This window comes from Mesoplodon bidens, assembly GCF_964165515.1.
Source record: "Mesoplodon bidens genome assembly, chromosome: 14".
Taxonomy (NCBI): domain Eukaryota; kingdom Metazoa; phylum Chordata; class Mammalia; order Artiodactyla; family Ziphiidae; genus Mesoplodon; species Mesoplodon bidens.
In genome coordinates this window covers 64706387-64723594 of record NC_138170.1, presented here as the reverse complement: position 1 = coordinate 64723594, position 17208 = coordinate 64706387, and the positions used below count along the sequence as shown (strand labels likewise).

Genomic DNA, 17208 nt, shown 5'->3' with positions numbered 1-17208 from the left:
CTTTCCCAGGAATACTTGGGGCCGGAGGGATAAGAGGCCACCGGCCGCAAATGCAATCACTGCAGGGTTCAGCCAAAGGAGGATTAGCCGGGGATTTGGAGGAAGTTTTCCACAAATCACCGTGGGTCCCGGAGGTGAAGATTACTTGGGGATCGGAAGAGGTCCTGTTGGAAGAGCGGGATCAGACAGGAGGACATTGTGTGCTTGCTTTCCTGGCACCCAGGTGCTGCTTTCCCAGCACCCCCCAGAGAGCCCCAGGCTGAGCCTCACGGCAGAGGGGGCCTTGGCCCATGGGATCCTCCCTGGAGACCGGGCCCTGCAGGAAAGCGTACCTGCTTGGGGTCAGAGCCCTGGCTTCTGGTCCCTTCTCCCCTCCTTGGGCCCCACTGTCCTCATCCCCCTGGTGAGGCTCCTGCAACCCACCAGGCTGCCAAGTGCAGCGGGCAGGTGCCCGGGCTGCGTGCAGGGGAGCCTGTGATTATAGGCTCTGTTCCCTTACGGATCCTCCTGCCTGAGCCCGTCATTGCTCCCCTGCACAAGGCAGGTGACTGAACCTCCCCCCGTATGTTTATGAGGCGCCCTCATGCACCCAGCATGGTAAGAGCTCAATAAACAGTCTGTGGTTATTGTCACTCAAGGGTCCCTGACAGCACTCACATTATGAGAGGGCTCTGTTCCATGGCCCCATGCTGCCACCTGGCAGTCACAGGGAGGAAAATGAAACTGACTGAAGAGGGTGAGGGAAATAGCGTGTGGAGTTCTTACCAAGGCGCTGTCCTAATGCTTTACGTGGCTTCTCTCATGTGAGGACAAGATACCTAATAGCTCATGTTAAATAAAGTGGTACTGCTATTTATGCGACCAGAAACATTACCTGTGTCATTTTGCTTAATCTTACAACACTCGTTCAGGTAGAAATTTACTTCCTCCACCAAATAGATAGAGGACAACAAGGTTCAGAGATGTTAAGTAACTCCCCAAGGTCACACAGCAAGTAAACGTTGGAGCTAGAATTGGAACCCTGTTTAGAGCCGATCTCATGCTTGTTTGAGCATCACGTGCTTCACCCCAGAGAAGCTCTAGATCCTCTCATAGGGGAGGGGGATTGACAGGGAGGACAGGTGTGACCATGGAGGGGGACTCAAAGAGAATCAAGCTCTTTGGTCAGGAGGCAACCACTTTTATCCTGGATCAGATACTAAGGGCAAAGTCACAGCCCTGCAATCTCTGAAGTTATCTAGGCACTTTGCAAACAAGTGTTCCATTCCCACAAAGGTGGGCGCAGAAATGGGGATTCAAAAGGCAGAGCCTGGAGGGAAATGCACATCTCTGGGAACCATGATTAAGGAGACTTCTTCATTTTCATCTTTACACTTTGTGTGTGTTTTATATGTCTCCCAGTGCATTTGAACTACACTGAATAAGACATAATATCACAACAGGAAGGACCTTAGAGATTGTCATGCTCATAGTGGGCACTCAGTAGTATATTCAGTGAACGAAGGAAGGAAAGAATCCAGTCTGGGGAAACTGAGGCACGGAGAGGAGGAGAGGTGTTCCCAAGGTCACACAGCTACCACACAGTCGGGTCTAAAATTTGGGTCTCTGGACACCCACCTGTTCTCTTTTCTATTCCACTGAATGGTACCCAGAGTGGCCATAGAGCAGAGGAAGTGGAGAGAAGGCCTGTGTGCCAGGTGAGGGTACTGGGGAGCAAGTACGGGCTTCAGAGCAGGGGAATGGCCCGCCAGATTTAGGCTTTTTCCAAATAGCCAGTCCCCTCTGGTTCCTTCTTCTGGCTATGAGGTTTATCTGGAGAGAGGAAGAGAGGCAGGGACTGATCTTACAAATCCTAGACCTGGGCCTGTTATCATATCCAGCCATGGGCCATATGTCTTCTGATCTATTAACACTTGGCTCAGTCTGGTCCTTAATTCTTAAAACTGTCCCCACGCCCCCAGAGGGCTCCCTGAGGGGGACGAGGTGGCAGAGATGAGCACTGCTCTTCTTCCACTGTCAGGGTCCTCCTGGGTCTACACTGAGCTTATGGGGTGATACCTCCCCTCATTCAGCATGCCAGGGACCCTGATGCCTGCCAAATCCTGGGCTAGGCCCTTTTATAACTTATTTAACAATCTCACAACCACATTAAAAGGCAGTAATTTGGAGGACTTCCCTGTGGTCCAGCGGCTAAGACTCTGTGCTTCCAGTGCAGGGGCCCTGGTTCAATCCCTGGTCAGGGAAATAGATCCCACATGCCGCAACTAAAGATCCCACATGCTGCAACTAAAGATCCCACATGCCACAACTAAAGATCCCGCATGTCGCAACTAAAGATCCCGCATGCCGCAACGAAGGCCCGGAGCAGCCAAATAAATAAATAAATAGGCAGTTTTTTTTCTCTTTTAAATAGACTAGTTTGTAGAGCGATTCTAGGTCCACAGAAAGACTGAGGGGAAAATATAGGGAGTTCCCATATACCCCGTGCCCACCCACCCCTACCCCCTGCCCCCTGGTGGGAGGCATCCCCCCACCAGAGTAGTACATATGCTACGATCAAAGAACCTACACTGACATGTCGTTATCACCCCAAGCCCACAGTTTATGTTAGGGTTCATTCTTGGTGTTATAGTTCTGTGGGTTTATGTCACTGAGCAGGACCCTGTGAGGCCTTTCTGGGACAGACCCCTCACCAGGACAGACCCCTCGCCTGTATCCTCTGCTTCAGCTCCTCTCTGAAGGACCTAGATAATAGCATCTGATATATGCTTCCTGAGTTGGTTTATAGATGTTAAAACCCCCACCAATGGGAAGACGTTAACTACTTGACCATGAGCACGTGGGCCCCAGGCCTTCTGGAGCCTGGCTCTCCCCCAGCAGGGGCTCTGAACCAGGAGCTGGTCCCCCTCCCAAGGCCATGAACACAGCTTTGGAGTAAGACCCACACGTGCCTGAATTTCAGCTCCACCCCTGTATCTGTGTGGCCTTAGGCAGACCCCCAGTTTCCTGTCTCCTAGTTGTGGTATTAACCCTTGCAGGCGGGTTTAAGGATTGGAGCATAGTTCCTGGCACGTGGTAGGTGCTCAAAAGCTGGTGGCTCTTATTCCTGCGCCAGATGGGATTGCCTGGCAAGCTCTAGCTCGGAACTACCTCCTGTCCAGAAAATATGCCTAAAGGACTGCCAGGCCAGGGGGCCAGGAGTCCTGGAGCCCATCTTCCAATTTTCCAGCTGACAGATAGGAATCAATTCAGCCTCTGTAAGAGCCATTACAACTTCATCACCCATGAAGCAGATCCATGTGTCCTATTTGATTTTCATTTCAGAAGCCAGGTAACAATATTGACCTTTCCACGGGGCGCTGGGGCTGAGAGGAGCTTGTTAGCATGAAGTTCCCTTCCCCCCAGCGAAGGCCAGGCAGCTTCTCACGTGCCACTTCCAGCCCAGTGGAGAGGTTGATGCTCCTTTCTTGGAGCATCGGGATTTCTGGGGAGTTTGTTAAATGCAGATTTCAGCTCCCCCTGCCAATCTATTAAATTGGTACCTACAGAGAAGACCCAGGAGCCTCTATTCTCACCAAGCTCCGCCAGTGATTCTGGTTTGGGAATCACTGCCTCAGAGCACCCCCAGGGCATCTGCCACACTGTCGGTCTCTCTCAGGAGGAGAGCCCAAGAAGCAATGCTGGGAAGGTTTATGTGAGCTCATGGAGGAGGAGGGTTGAAGGGAGGAGAGCAGGATCTCACTGTCCTTCACCCTTTACGGAGAGAGGCGCTGTTAGCTTGCGGCAGGAGACTGGACTCTAGAATCACACAGCAGTCAAAACACCAGCCCAGCCACGTATATCAGCTGCATGTCCTTCTCAGGTTACTTCTAGCTTTCAGTACCCTCTTAACATTAAAATGGGAATTCTATTATCTAGTTCAAGGAGTTATGCTTGAGATTACACTAGATTCTTTTTTTTTTTTTTTTTTTTTTTGTGGTACGCGGGCCTCCCACTGCTGTGGCCTCTCCCGCTGCGGAGCACAGGCTCCGGACGCGCAGGCTCAGCGGCCATGGCTCACGGGCCCAGCCGCTCCGTGGCATGTGGGATCTTCCCGGACCGGGGCATGAACCCGCGTCCCCTGCATCGGCAGGCGGACTCCCAACCACTGCGCCACCAGGGAAGCCCTCTCCTAGATTCTTGATGGAAATGCAAGCACAGGGCCTGCCATGGAGTAGGTGCTCCTGTTATCAATTTGTTGCTTTCAACTCCAATTCACCCTTCCTTGCCCTGCTCTGTCATACTGCAGTTGGACCTTGTCAACACCTGTCCTTTACCAGAGAGACAGTAGAGGGTGCTCGGGGGACACTGCAAGGCACACAGAGGAAGAGCCCCCCTTCCTGGCTCCACTGTGCCTTTTTTCTTCCTGCAATGTGACTGCCAGCAGCATCTAGGCTCTCTCACCCAGGGGTGCTCTCTCAGGGAGTTTTTCTGGCTCCCAGCAGGGGTACCTCCTGTGCTTCAGCTCCAGTTGGCTGGAGCCGCAGTGAACTTCTCCACCATCCAGTGGGCTGCAGCCACACTGTCTCCAAAGGGGTCTGAATCTCATCCAAGTTCTTCCTTCCATCACTGGGGAATCTCCCTTATCTCTGGAGGTAGCAGCTCCTTCCTGCATTTCCTATTCCTGTGCTCCTTAGAGTCCTCTATTGCCCCTTTTAGTCGTTCACTACCCTTCACTAGTTAATCATTCTTTGTATTAAATTTTCCCTATTCAAACAGCTGGTATGATTTTTGTCTCCTGACTGGACCCTGATTAATATAGAGTAGGTGTTTTAAAATGATAGTTCATGTGCTCTCCGTCTCCAAAAAAGCATTTTTACATACGCTGTTTAATAGCCAGGGAAAAATTGCCACATACCACCAGAAGCTGTGGCAACTCTAGAAATTGCATCCCCAACCTGAATGAATGACTTCCCTCTTCAAGGGGTTCCTGGGTGTTACCACTGTACACTTCTTGGGGACAGTCTAGGGAAGCCATAGGGAGGGATGTTGATATGAACACAGCTATATTGGAAAGCATCACGGTCTTCTGCGGACATCATGCAGCACTCAGAGATTACACTTGGAGAAGGACTAGTAAATACAGACCGGAAACTAGTGATAAGGGACGTGGCTCAAGAGGCAGGAAGCCCAGTTCTTCTAGGGTAAGAATAATGTGATACTCAGGAAAGACCCAAAAAGCTCAGCCTCTGTGTCTTCAGCCATGCCCAAATATCACGAGTGCCTGGGGGGAGGTTCAGAATCTTCACACACAACCCTCTTTCTCCTCTTTGCAGCTTGTGTGGATATCAGTATAGGGAGGAAAGTGTATGAAAAAGAACCCATCTACATTGTTCTCTGGAGATACATGAACCCTATGGGTCCCACCAATAGGGCAAGATTCTGGTACCCAAAGTGGGCTAGAGCAGGTGAAGTCCTCCCCACACCCAATAGAAAGCTGGCTCAATGAGGTTTCCTTCTGGCTGGTTCTGTTACTTTTTCCCACCTTAGCAACTGGCAGCCGGGATGGAGGCAGGCCTTGGATGGAACATCTGCGGTCAATGGTCTGGCTGTCTCAAGGAGGTGGGTATGTGGCAGGACCGTGCATGATCAGGGGGTGGGTGGGACCTCAGGGTCCTAGTGGTGAACTCGGGGCCACGCCTTCCCAGTAGGGACATCCTGCACACTGCATGGACCTAGGATCCCTGACTACACACCGTAAGTCATGGAAGTCCAGAGAACAAGGCAGTTGGAAGGGAAAGACTTAAGGACCAAACTCCCGTTTGAAGAAACTGAGGACGGTCAGACAGAGAGGCAGCGACAAGACTGAGATGACAACCCAGGGCCCTGCATCACTCCCGCTCACCGAGGGTTAATGCTGCCCCAGGAAGGACGGGGCTTTCGCGAGTGCCCAGAAGCAGGGCTGGGCTGTGATTAGCGGAGATAGCCACGAGGTGTCACTGTCTCACCACCATCCGTGGCTGCACTGTGTTCTGGATTCCACCTTTCCAGGGCAGTGTCAAAGCTAATGACCAACTCTGGGTGAGTGAAGGGGCACTGTTTTTTCATTCCATGCATATGTTTTTTTTAAAAAAATGTTTTAGGGCTTCCTGGGTGGTGCAGTGGTTGAGAGTCCGCCTGCCGATGCAGGGGACACGGGTTGGTGTCCCTGTCTGGGAAGATCCCACATGCCACTGAGCGACTAAGCCTGTGCGCCATGGCCGCTGAGCCTGCACATCTGGAGGCTCTGCTCCGCAACGGGAGAGGCCACAACAGTGAGAGGCCTGCGTACCGCAAAAAAAAAAAAAAAAAAAAAAAAAAAAAAGTTTTAACTGAAATATGGTTGATGTCCCATATTATGTTAATCTTCAGGTAAACTACAAAATGATTTGACATTTGCATACATTATGCAGTGATCACCACAGTAAGTCTAGCAACCATCCGTCCCTGCAGAAAGTTATTACAATATCATTGACCATATTCCTTATGCTGTAATATACAGTGAAGGGGCTTCTGAAATTTCCATCGCTGAAAAATCATAAAAGGAGTAGCACCTCCCAGGCTGAGGGAAAAGAGCACTGTTTATTTCCCTAGAGAGGGGGTCCCTGTAAGAGCTCTTGCTGCTGCATTGTTAGGGGCTCTTTTTCCTGCCTAATTGCTGTCTCTTCATGATGATCGTGGCTTAGAATCCTCAGGCTCTGGCTCCCCAAGCGTGTGCCATGGAAGGGACCTTAGAGATCTCCAGCTTCAGGCCCTTCATTTGAAGGGAAGCCCAGAAAGAGAAGGCCATTCCCAAAGCACACATAGCTGGATGGAGGCAGAACCAGGACTTGAACCCGAGACCCCAGAGACCTTGCCCAGTGCTCCGTCCACTCCACCACGCTCCCTGCCTCTACACTACACACGCTCAGCCATTCATTCTCTTCACACTATGGAACACTGACTCTCGACTCTTTTCCTTTTCTTTGTGACTGAACAGATTTGGAAACTCTTCAAGACATAAGATGACATGGCATGTCAGTGATCCCATCAGAATGGCACAGCTGGGGGTCAGTTTCCTTCCCTTGGTCAAGAGTATTTACCAACTCAGAATTCTCCTCCATACAAGGAGTACTCCTATTTGAGTGAGCTTTACATGAGTAAGATCAAATTCTACCTGGAAGTCGGGGGGTGGCGGGGAGAGGAGAGAGAGAGAGATGCAGTTTCTAAATGATAACAGAGTCTAGTAAGTACTGACATAGCTAATAGAGTAAAATAAGTGAAACCTGATTTAGTGACGGGAACAGTGCACCGTGGATATGGGTCTATTAGATTCATGACTACATGCTTAATCTTTATGTCTTCTCTCCTAAATCAAGCCCTTATATATTAACTGCCACGTTCTTCCTTGAATCAACTCTCTTGCTTCTTATCTATCCCACATATTTTACTAGATTAATCTACCATAAACTCTACTTTCATCATATCACTCCCTTGTTCAAACGATAAATTGTTATCTTCTAATATAACAAAACAAAACAAGAGTATTTACCAATGTCATCCATTCTTTATGACAAAAAAGGGCAGAAGTGAGATGAGAATTCAAAGTCAGACAGAGGATGGGGCAATTCTGCAGAGATGGCAAGGTCCAGCCAGGCTGGCTGGAGGCTCCTTGCTGAGCCCACACTGGGTACTTGTGTGGGAAGGAACCTTTGGAAGGCGGATGCTTTGAAGCTGCATTAACTGTGACCATCAGGGGGCAGTGTTTTACCACGTCCTGCTCGGTCCAAGAGACTGTGTTCTGAGCACTGAAGACAGTAAATCTTTTAAGGGAACAGAGGGGTGTTTAAAACAAGAGTCTAAGTGTGGAAAAAAAGAAAGATGTATCAGTCTGGACTTGAAATTGATCCCTGAATGCAGTCATTCTATTGTTTTGCCTGTGTCTTCTCTTACTCGGCAGTTAAACAGTTGCCACAGCTATGAAGTTGGAGAATTACGTCTCCGTGTGGAGCCGCTTTCACATGGCCCTTCTCCCATGGTCCAGAGTTGTTCATAACCTTAGAAACCCTCTGGGGGCATTCGGTGGACTCAGAAAGAATGGTCTAGAATCTGGCTAGGGATGCCGCAGCCTGTGCAGCCTCAAGCCCATCCATCTTCCTCTCCACTGTCCTCCACCTGGCTGCAAAGTTGGCCTGCCTGCCCTTTCTGCATCTAACTGCTGATATTCAGGCATCACCTGCTCTGCTGCAGCCCAGTGCCGCTGCTCTACTCATTACTGACCACTCCGCTGGGATACTAAGCGCTTTTGGCTTGGCTGGGGGATGGTTAATCAACAACGTTGTCAGAGTGATGGATTCTTCCAGGATTACAGCTAATTAGCTTGTTTAGAGGTAAAAATCAACTAGGACATCAGTTCTCCGGGAGCTGGAAGGAGGGGAGCAGTGAGCTGGGAGGTGGTGGGGAGGGATCTCAGCCATCCAGGGCAGCAAGCGTGGGGCTGGGGGGGTGGGGGAGGGGTGGCGGGAGGCCTCTGACCAGAGCAGACCTTAAGCTTGAATTCATCGGGCATTTCATAGCCATCCTGGTTGCTGCAGCCCAGAGCATTTCTACCATTCAGCGGAGCTGCAAAAGCAGTGAGTCCTGAAAAGTCACCGAGGACCACAGGCATCGCTTGAGAGCTTTAAAAGAAAAAAGCAGATTTCTAGGTCTAGCACCAGACTTTCCGGATCAGAATTTCTGAAGTTTTTTAGAAAAGCTATTCCTAATTTTTATGCACAATGAAGTTTGAGAGCTACCACTCTGATTGGTGTCCAGCAAGCCAGCATTTCCACTGGCAACAGATTTCAGATGATTGGGTCTATGGCCACCACCCCCATCAACGTCCATAGACCCCAGTCTTCCTCCTTCTGTTTTGTTTTTTTTTTTAACTTTTTATTTTATGTTGGAGTATAGTTGATTAACAATGTTGTGTTACTTTCAGGTGTACAGCAAAGTGATTCAGTCATACATATGCGTGTATCAATTCATTTTTTTAAAATTTATTTATTTATTTATTTATTTATGGCTGCAATGGGTCTTTGTTGCTGCGCACGGGCTTTCTCTAATTGTGGCGAGCGGGGGCTACTCTTTGTTGCGGTGTGCGGGCTTCTCATTGCGGTGGCTTCTCTTGTTGCCAAGCATGGGCTCCAGGCACACGGGCTTCAGTAGTTGTGGCACGCGGGCTCAGTAGTTGTGGCTCACGGGCTCTAGAGCGCAGGCTCAGTAGTTGTGGCTTGTGGGCTTAGTTGCTCCGCGGCATGTGGGATCGTCCCGGACCAGGGATCAAACCCGTGTTCCCTGTGTTGACAGGTGGATTCTTAACCACTGCACCACCAGGGAAGCCCATATACGTACCTATTCTTTCTCAAATTCTTTTCCCATTTAGGTTGTTACATAATCTCCTGATTTCTGTCTCGTCCTCACTCCCCTATCTTATTTGTCTGTATTGCTCCCTGCCACGCTTCCTTTGTTTGCCCCTGTCTGAATCATCCTCCCCGCCAGCTCTCCATCTCCATCTGCTTGTCGTTCCCTCTCCCCCCATTTTTCTCTTTCCCCTGTGCTATTGTCTGTTGGCCCCTGACACTCTTTATACCCCCTTTCTATACCCTCTCCCATTTGGCAGGGGCTGGAAGCCTGAGAACTACCTTTGGAAGAGTCCCGGGTATATTTTAAGTCCCACCAGTGAGATGCACGTATGGTTTGAAAGGCAGCAGAGAGGCAGAGCCTTATTATTCTGCCTCTGGCAGGGTGGGCAGACACGTGGGCTTCAGCAGATGTGAGGTTTTGTCCTGCAAGTCTGCTGCTTAGGCCTGCAGGCAGCTGTGACCGTTTCTGGCCGCTCCCTGTCATATCCGGTGAGGGTGGCGGCGGCGGCGGCAGCTTCTTGGTTCTCTGAAAGCTAGTGGTGAACCTGGGAGTTGGTGGTGATTGTGTCTGGCCTGTGCTGCTCCAGCAAATCCAACAAATTTGTGAGCAACTCACTCCCTGTGTTAAATACGTCCTTTTTGATATACCTTGACTGGTTCCTAGTTTCCTGCCTGATGCTGCCTGATATACTCTCCGTTCCTCCCTTCCATTTAACCTTTTCTTCTATTCCACACTCTCTGCCCTTTCCCTATTCCCAGCCCCTCCTCCTGACTGGCTATTTCGTGAAACTGAAAGTTTTAAATGTTTAGATTTGGATAAGTTATATTATCTCCATTCTTTTTTTTTTCCCCATTCTTAATTTAAAACATAGGTGAGTTGAACATTTTTTGAGGTTGGAAAACCCCTCATTGAACTGAGTTGGCTATATCTGAGGTCCTCCTGGATTCTGTCCTAGTGGATCAGGGCCCTTGATGGAGCACAGGGGATGGGGGAGGGAAGAGGGAAAGCACAGGCGTGACATGTGCTGCACTGCTCCACTGTAATCCTGCCTCTGTCCCCGTTGGGCCTGGAGGTGGTAAGAACCAAGGAACCGATTTCTGTTCTAGGGAGAAGCAAGACTGATGTCACCCCAATCCACTGAGTTTGCACGTAGAGCTGCCCTCTGGGCCTGGGTTTCCCCGGTGTGTGTGTTTGTGTACACATGTGCCCTTTCAGATGTCCACTCTCAGCAGGGCAACCTCCCATCTGGGGAAGCAGGCCTGTCCTTTGTGTTCCTCCACTTGGGGGCTGCTTAGGCCCAGCTGCTGCAGAGGGCACAGTCACTGAGTCAGGGGACTTGGGTTTCAATGCATGTGGCTGGAGCAGCAAAGTGTGCAGGTGTGTTGGACTTTCTACCTGGAGGTACAGGTGAAGGTCATCTCTGAGTCCTGCCAAAGCAGCCCATTCATTTTTTTGAGCTGTCTATTTTTTAAAGCAGAGTCTGTGTTGACCAGTCGGGACCAGTGTTTTGCATGCAGAAAATCTTACGTAAGAGGGCAGTCTGATAGCCCAGGACTTGGGGTCTTCAGGCATTAGCTCTGTCTACCTCTGAAGTCCATGCTGATAACCATGGCCATCTATCCTGGTTAGCCAAGCACAGGGCCAGGAGGCCCAATGACGTGGCCCAAGCTATGCCGTGTGTCTAACCCTGCTATGCTACTGAAATGATTGCAAACACTTTGCAGCAGTTCCTGTGAGAGGCAGGTTAGTTGGCTGTGTGTTTGTTCCTTATACCAGGATGCATCCACCTCCAAACGCTAACTTAGTACCTGAGTATGGGCGTTTGCATGATGGCACACCCCTGCCCATGCCATCAACCTTCTGATGGTTTCTTCTCAGAAAGGTCACACTGGCAGTTTCTTGCCCTCCTATTCTCTTGACACACTCATTTGCTAGGATTCCCTCACTGGAGAGATGCTTCTAGGAATGAGTTCTCAGATGTCAGTTCTCCTAAGTGGGGTCTGGCCTGGTCACTCTCTGGAAGCTCTTCTATACTCTGGTGGGGCAGGATCTTTTAGAGCTATCTGATGACCATTTTATGGATTAGGAGCAAGGGAGGCGTCCACCTTGCTGGCTGGATTTCCCCTTCCCCAAAGGTATTTTTCATCCAGAACTAAGATCCTATTTGTCACGGAGTTGAAGACCTTTATTTTGCCACCTGGCTGTGAAACAAGGTTCAGATATCGGAGAGCATGACTAATTCTGCAAACACCCAACGGACCGTCCCGATGTCACGCACAGCACCCTGTGGGCGGGCAGACTGAGAAATGACTGGGTCGATGGGAGGGGAACCGAGGTGCAGCTCCTCCCCTGCTTTCCCACGAGGGATCATCTTCTGCTTCCTTCTCCTGGGATTCCAGGCTGGGGTTCCGAAGTATTCAGATGACCTGTTCTATGATCTTGGGCTCAACAGAGCTTCACCCAGCTGAGGACCTGGCCCAGGATCCTCGAAGGCAGCTTTGACTATGTTCCCAGCAGGGCAGGCTTTGATGTATCACACCTATGGGGGCAGCACAGCCCAATGGAACAAGAGCCAGATTCTTGAGTGATCACTGGAAATTTGTCTTAGAGAAAGACACAGATGCTCAAATGCAAAAGGTCCAGGGTGAGTAAAGAAGCTTTTCCTTCGAGTGACTACAGAGGCCAGGCCCCATTCCCACAGATGCTGTTCAGGTCCACCAGACAACAGAGGGAGGACGTGTACCACCTACTGGCAAGGCTGGACCAGCTCCATCACACCCATGGCTCCAATGGATGGCAATGTCCCTACTTTATTCTTCAAAATTCCCCAGAGGCACCCTACCCACCTACTCTGCCCTGTCTGAGCACAAACCATAGTCCATTTAGCACCTGAGTGCCTGCAGCAAAGTGGAGGGGAAGTCACTTCCTCTGACCCCCTGGACAGGATGGAAGGGCTGAGAAGAGGGGCAGCTAGAATAACTACAACTCTGTCCTCTGGTCTAGCTGAGCTCTGGTGTGCTGGCTGTGGACCCCTGGGGAACAGTGGCTGTTCTCGAGGGCTTGTCTCTTGGATTCAAGTGATATCCCTGCATAGACATTTTTTTCTACAACTATATCAAACATCTTTCCTGCCTACCTGGTAAGGAAGCCACCTCAACTGTTCTTCTTCTATGTCTCCCTCCTCTTCTCTTGAGTCTTAAACTCTTGTCTCTGAGATTATTTGCTAGATTGCTTATTTATTTTTCATAAAGTTTCAGCCCAAGGTACATAATTTAAAAATTCAAGACATTCATACAAAGCATGAAGAAAAAACAGCAGTTCCCTGCCCCATTCCTATCCAAAATTCCTCTCTCCAAACTCTTTCTTCTGAACTCTTTACTTCTAAATAATATTTTATATGGTTACCCCTTGACTTACCAATTTTAAATGGCTACTGACTCCTCATGATGGAAGATGGGGCTGGGGTGCTCTTAACCTCACTTTCATGCCTGTATCTTCTCTCCCTCCATTCTCTAATATATTATGTCACATTTTTTTTTTGTTAAATCAATACTCAATTTTTATTTTATTCTGCTGAGTGAAGAAAAACTCTAGGTTCATATTTCCTTTCTTTGAAGAAGTCTTTGTTCTTCCAGGAGTTAGCAATTACCTCATTTAAAAAATCTGCTTGGGGCTTCCCTGGTGGCGCAGTGGTTGAGAATCTGCCTGCCAATGCAGGGGACACGGGTTTGAGCTCTGGTCTGGGAAGATCCCACATGCCGCGGAGCAACTGGGCCCGTGAGCCACAACTACTGAGCCTGTGAGTCTGGAGCCTCTGCTCTGCAACAAGAGAGGCTGCGATAGTGAGAGGCCTGCACAGCACGATGAAGAGTGGCCCCCGCTTGCCGCAACTAGAGAAAAGCCCTCGCACAGAAATGAAGACCCAACACAGCCAAAAATAAATAAATTAAATTAAAAAAATCTGCTTGGTCTATGTCATTATCCTAATAATTCTTCCAACCCTCCAGCAGAAATTCAAAATCCTTCGGAACACTATTTTTCCCATGATTAGATAAAACTACTGGTTCCGTTTTTCCCATAGGTCGCTTTTCCTGCTCCCTGCTGGGCTTCTGGCTCTCTCGTTCAGCTCTGCAGCTCTGGCCTTTGGACTTCCACAGTGAGTGAAGGATACAGTGCTGGACCTCCTGTTTCCTGGATTCCAACTCTTTCTCCATCTTCGTTTATGTCCTTGGAGTTTTCATGTTATTGTCCTAGTTGGATACATTTCTCTTTAAAAGCTAGCTCTGGAAAGCTGCACACCCTAGGGGTGAAAGGTGCCTGGTAATCACCAGGTGTATGTTTGCCAAAGGAGGTGGGGAGTTTTCCTAACACCAGAGGTAAATCCAGACTCTCAGCTCTCAGAAAGAATTTCTTTGGTCTGAAGGCTGGAGAGACGGATTTATTAGGATAGAAGCAGACCCACTCTTGTGAAAACTGCTGTTGGTAAATCAGCAGGATCAGGGCCACCACTGCCCATATTTCACCCTCATGCAGAGTAGGAGGAGGTGGCCCCTTCCTTCAGACACTTTATTTATGTGTAGTGGGAAACTGTTCTAAATGCTAACTTTGTTAGAATAAGGCACTTTACTGCCATATTGACAGTAGATCAACGTGAATGTAGATGACATCAGCTAGACAAACTCTCAGCAGGGTGTGACTTGCAGTGTAGGAAACCTCTAGACTCTGAAATCAGTTAAGATAAACACAGCCTCAAATGTCCAAGGACCGCACACAAAAGCACAGAGTATTAGCATTCTTTAAAGTAAGAATTCAATACTTTTAAACAATTTTAACATAAACATTGCCCCCAGTGTGACAACTGAAGTGTGTGCTTTGTTCAAAAGAAACAGATATGATGAGAGGGGAGGAAGAGGAGTTGTCTGGTCGGTTTTAATATCGTAGTTTACTAAGTCAGAGGAGAGCAGATGGGATGAAGATGAGAGAGAGGAACAAAAATGTTCTCACAATGGGAATACACCCCAGCTTTCCTGGTGAGTCCAAGGGCAGGTAGAAGCTTCTTGTACACAGTTTGTAGGAAGCAGCCCAGAACGGGTAGACTGGAGAGGGGCTTCAGCAACCCCAAGTCTCTGGGGAGAAGCTCACATAGCTCATCTGACAAGGCCTTCACTAGTTCCTGTGACTGCTTCCTGGCAGTGAACCTGGGAGTGATGGGAATCCTGGAAGAAAGTAACTTTGACTTTGTAATAGCAGAGTAAGGGAATGTTGGCCAGAGTTGAAATGTTCCTGAGACTTAGGGAAGCAGATTTCAAAAGAGTGAGAGGATCAATGGGTTAGACAATAGCCTTTATAAAAGAATATAGGTCATGATGTATTGGAGATTATAACAAGATAATCGTAACTACCTGCTCTCCAGTAATCCCAATGGGCAAGAAAATAGAAATAGCTGAAATAGCAGGAAGATGTGGGTTTAAGACAATATTTACAATTTTAACAACGTTTCCATCCCATTTACAAAAGTTGGGATGAGAACAAAACAGAGGAAGACACAAACCTGAAAGGACAATTTCTTTCAGTCATTTTGGAAATCGTTACTGAGTGCTTTCTCCACATGCTAAGGAGATAGCAACAAATAAGACATACCTAGGCTTACAGTGTAGCAGGGAATACAGACATCAAGACAGTAATTAAAAGTGTGCTGATTTAGCAAACTACAAATACAGGGGAACTTCCTCAACTTGACAAATGGTATCTACAAAAACCCCAGAGCGGGACTTCCCTGGTGGTCCAGTGGTTAAGACTCTGCACTTTGACTGCAGGAGGTGCAGGTTCCATCCATGGTCAGGGAACTAAGATCCCACATGCTGTGTGGTGCAGCCAAAATAAACAAACAAAAAACAAAACCCACAGCTAACATCATACTTATTGGTGAAAGACTTGGGAGTTCTCTCCCAAGATCAGGAACACAAGAATGTCTGCTTTCTCCACATCTACTCAGCATTGTATTAGAAGTTCTAGCCAGGATAGTTAGACAAGAAAAGTAAATAAAAGTCATCCAGATTGGAATGGAGAAAATAAAACTATCTCCATTTGCAGATGACATGATTTTATATATATATAAAACCTAAGGAATCCCCTAAAAAACTATTAGTACTAATAAATAAGTTCAGAAAGGTGGCAGAATATACAAAAATCAATTTTACTTCTATACATTAGCAATGAATAAGCTAAGAGGGAAATTATGTATAATAGCATCAAATTGAATAAAATGCTTAGGAGTAAATTTAATAAAGGAAGTGCAGGACTTCTACACTGAAAACCACAAAATGTTGTTGAAAGAAACTAAATAAGATCTAAAAATAATGGAGAGACATCTCATGTTCATGGATCAGAAAATGTTATGTTGTGAAGATGGCAATACTCCCCAAATTGATCTACAGATTTATGTGATTGCCATAAAAATCCCAGCTGCCTTTATTTTCTGCAGAGTTTGTCAAGCTGACCCTAAAATTCATACGTAAATGCAAGGAACTCAGTCACCAAAACAATCTTGAGAAAGAAAACCAAGTTGGAAGACTCACACTTCTTGATTTCAAAACATACTACAAAACTATAGTGATCAACAGAGTGTGGTACTGTCAAAAGGACAGATATTAAGATAATGGGATAGAATTTAAAGTTCAGGAATAAATCCTTACATTATGATAAACTGTTTTTTGAAAAGGGTGCCAAAACAATAAAATGGGGCAAATAATAGTCTCTTTAATAAATGGTGCTGGCACAACTGGATATACAGGAAAAGAATGAAGTTGGACCCCCTACATCACACCATATACAAGAATTACCTCAGAATGGATCAAAGACCTAAATGTAAGAGCTAAACTATAAAACTCTTAGGAGAAAAACATAGGAGTAAATATTCATGATCTTGGGTTAGACAATGATTTCTAGATACAATACCAAAAGTGTAAGTGACAAAAGAAAAAATAGATAAGTTGGACTTCATCAAAATTAAAAACTCTGAAAATGATATCATCAAGAAACTTAAAAGACAACCTGCAGAATGGGAGAAAATGTTTGCAAATCACATAGATGATAAGGGACTGGTAACTAGAATAGATATATAAAGACCTCTTACAACTCAGCAACAAAATGATAAATAACCCAGTTTTAAAAACAGACAAAGGATTTGAACAGACATTTCTCCAAAGAAGATATACAAATGGCCAATAAACAACAAAAAGGTACTCAACATCATGAGCTATCAGGGAACTGCAAATCAAAATCACAATGGGATATAACGTCATACCCTCTAGGATGGCTATAATAAAAAAGACAATGAAAAGTGTTGGCGAGATGAAGGAAATTGAAGATGATTTAAAGAAATGGAAAGATATCCCATGCTCTTGTATTAGAAGAATTAATATTATTTAAATGACCACACTACCCAAAGCAATCTACAGATTTAATGCAATCCCTATCAAACTACCCAGAACATTTTTTACAGAAGTAGAACAAATAATCCTAAAATTTATATGGAACCACAAAAGACCCCAAATTGCTAAAGCAATCCTGAGAAAAAAGAATAAAACTGGAGGTATAACCCTTCCAGACTTTAGACAGTACTACAAAGCTACGATAATCAAAACAGCATGTTATTGGCACAAAAACAGATACATAGATCAATGGAACAGAAGAGAGAGCACAGAAATAAACCCACATACCTATGGCCAATTAACCTATGAGAAAGGAGGCAAGAATATACAATGGAGAAAAGACAGGCTCTTCAACAACTAGCACTGGGAAAAC

At 47.1% G+C, this 17208-nt stretch overlaps 1 protein-coding gene across 1 annotated transcript in view; it reads right to left on the bottom strand.

Moving 5' to 3' along the window:
* Positions 1-7736: 7736 nt before the first annotated feature.
* CAPN13 (calpain 13) overlaps positions 7737-17208 on the bottom strand; it is a gene marked incomplete at both ends in the record, with an annotated part of 68647 nt that continues 59175 nt past the window's right edge. Inside the window, 2 exon segments of the mRNA XM_081253900.1 lie at positions 7737-7820; positions 8543-8675. Coding sequence (XP_081110026.1) covers positions 7737-7820; positions 8543-8675 — 217 coding nt within the window.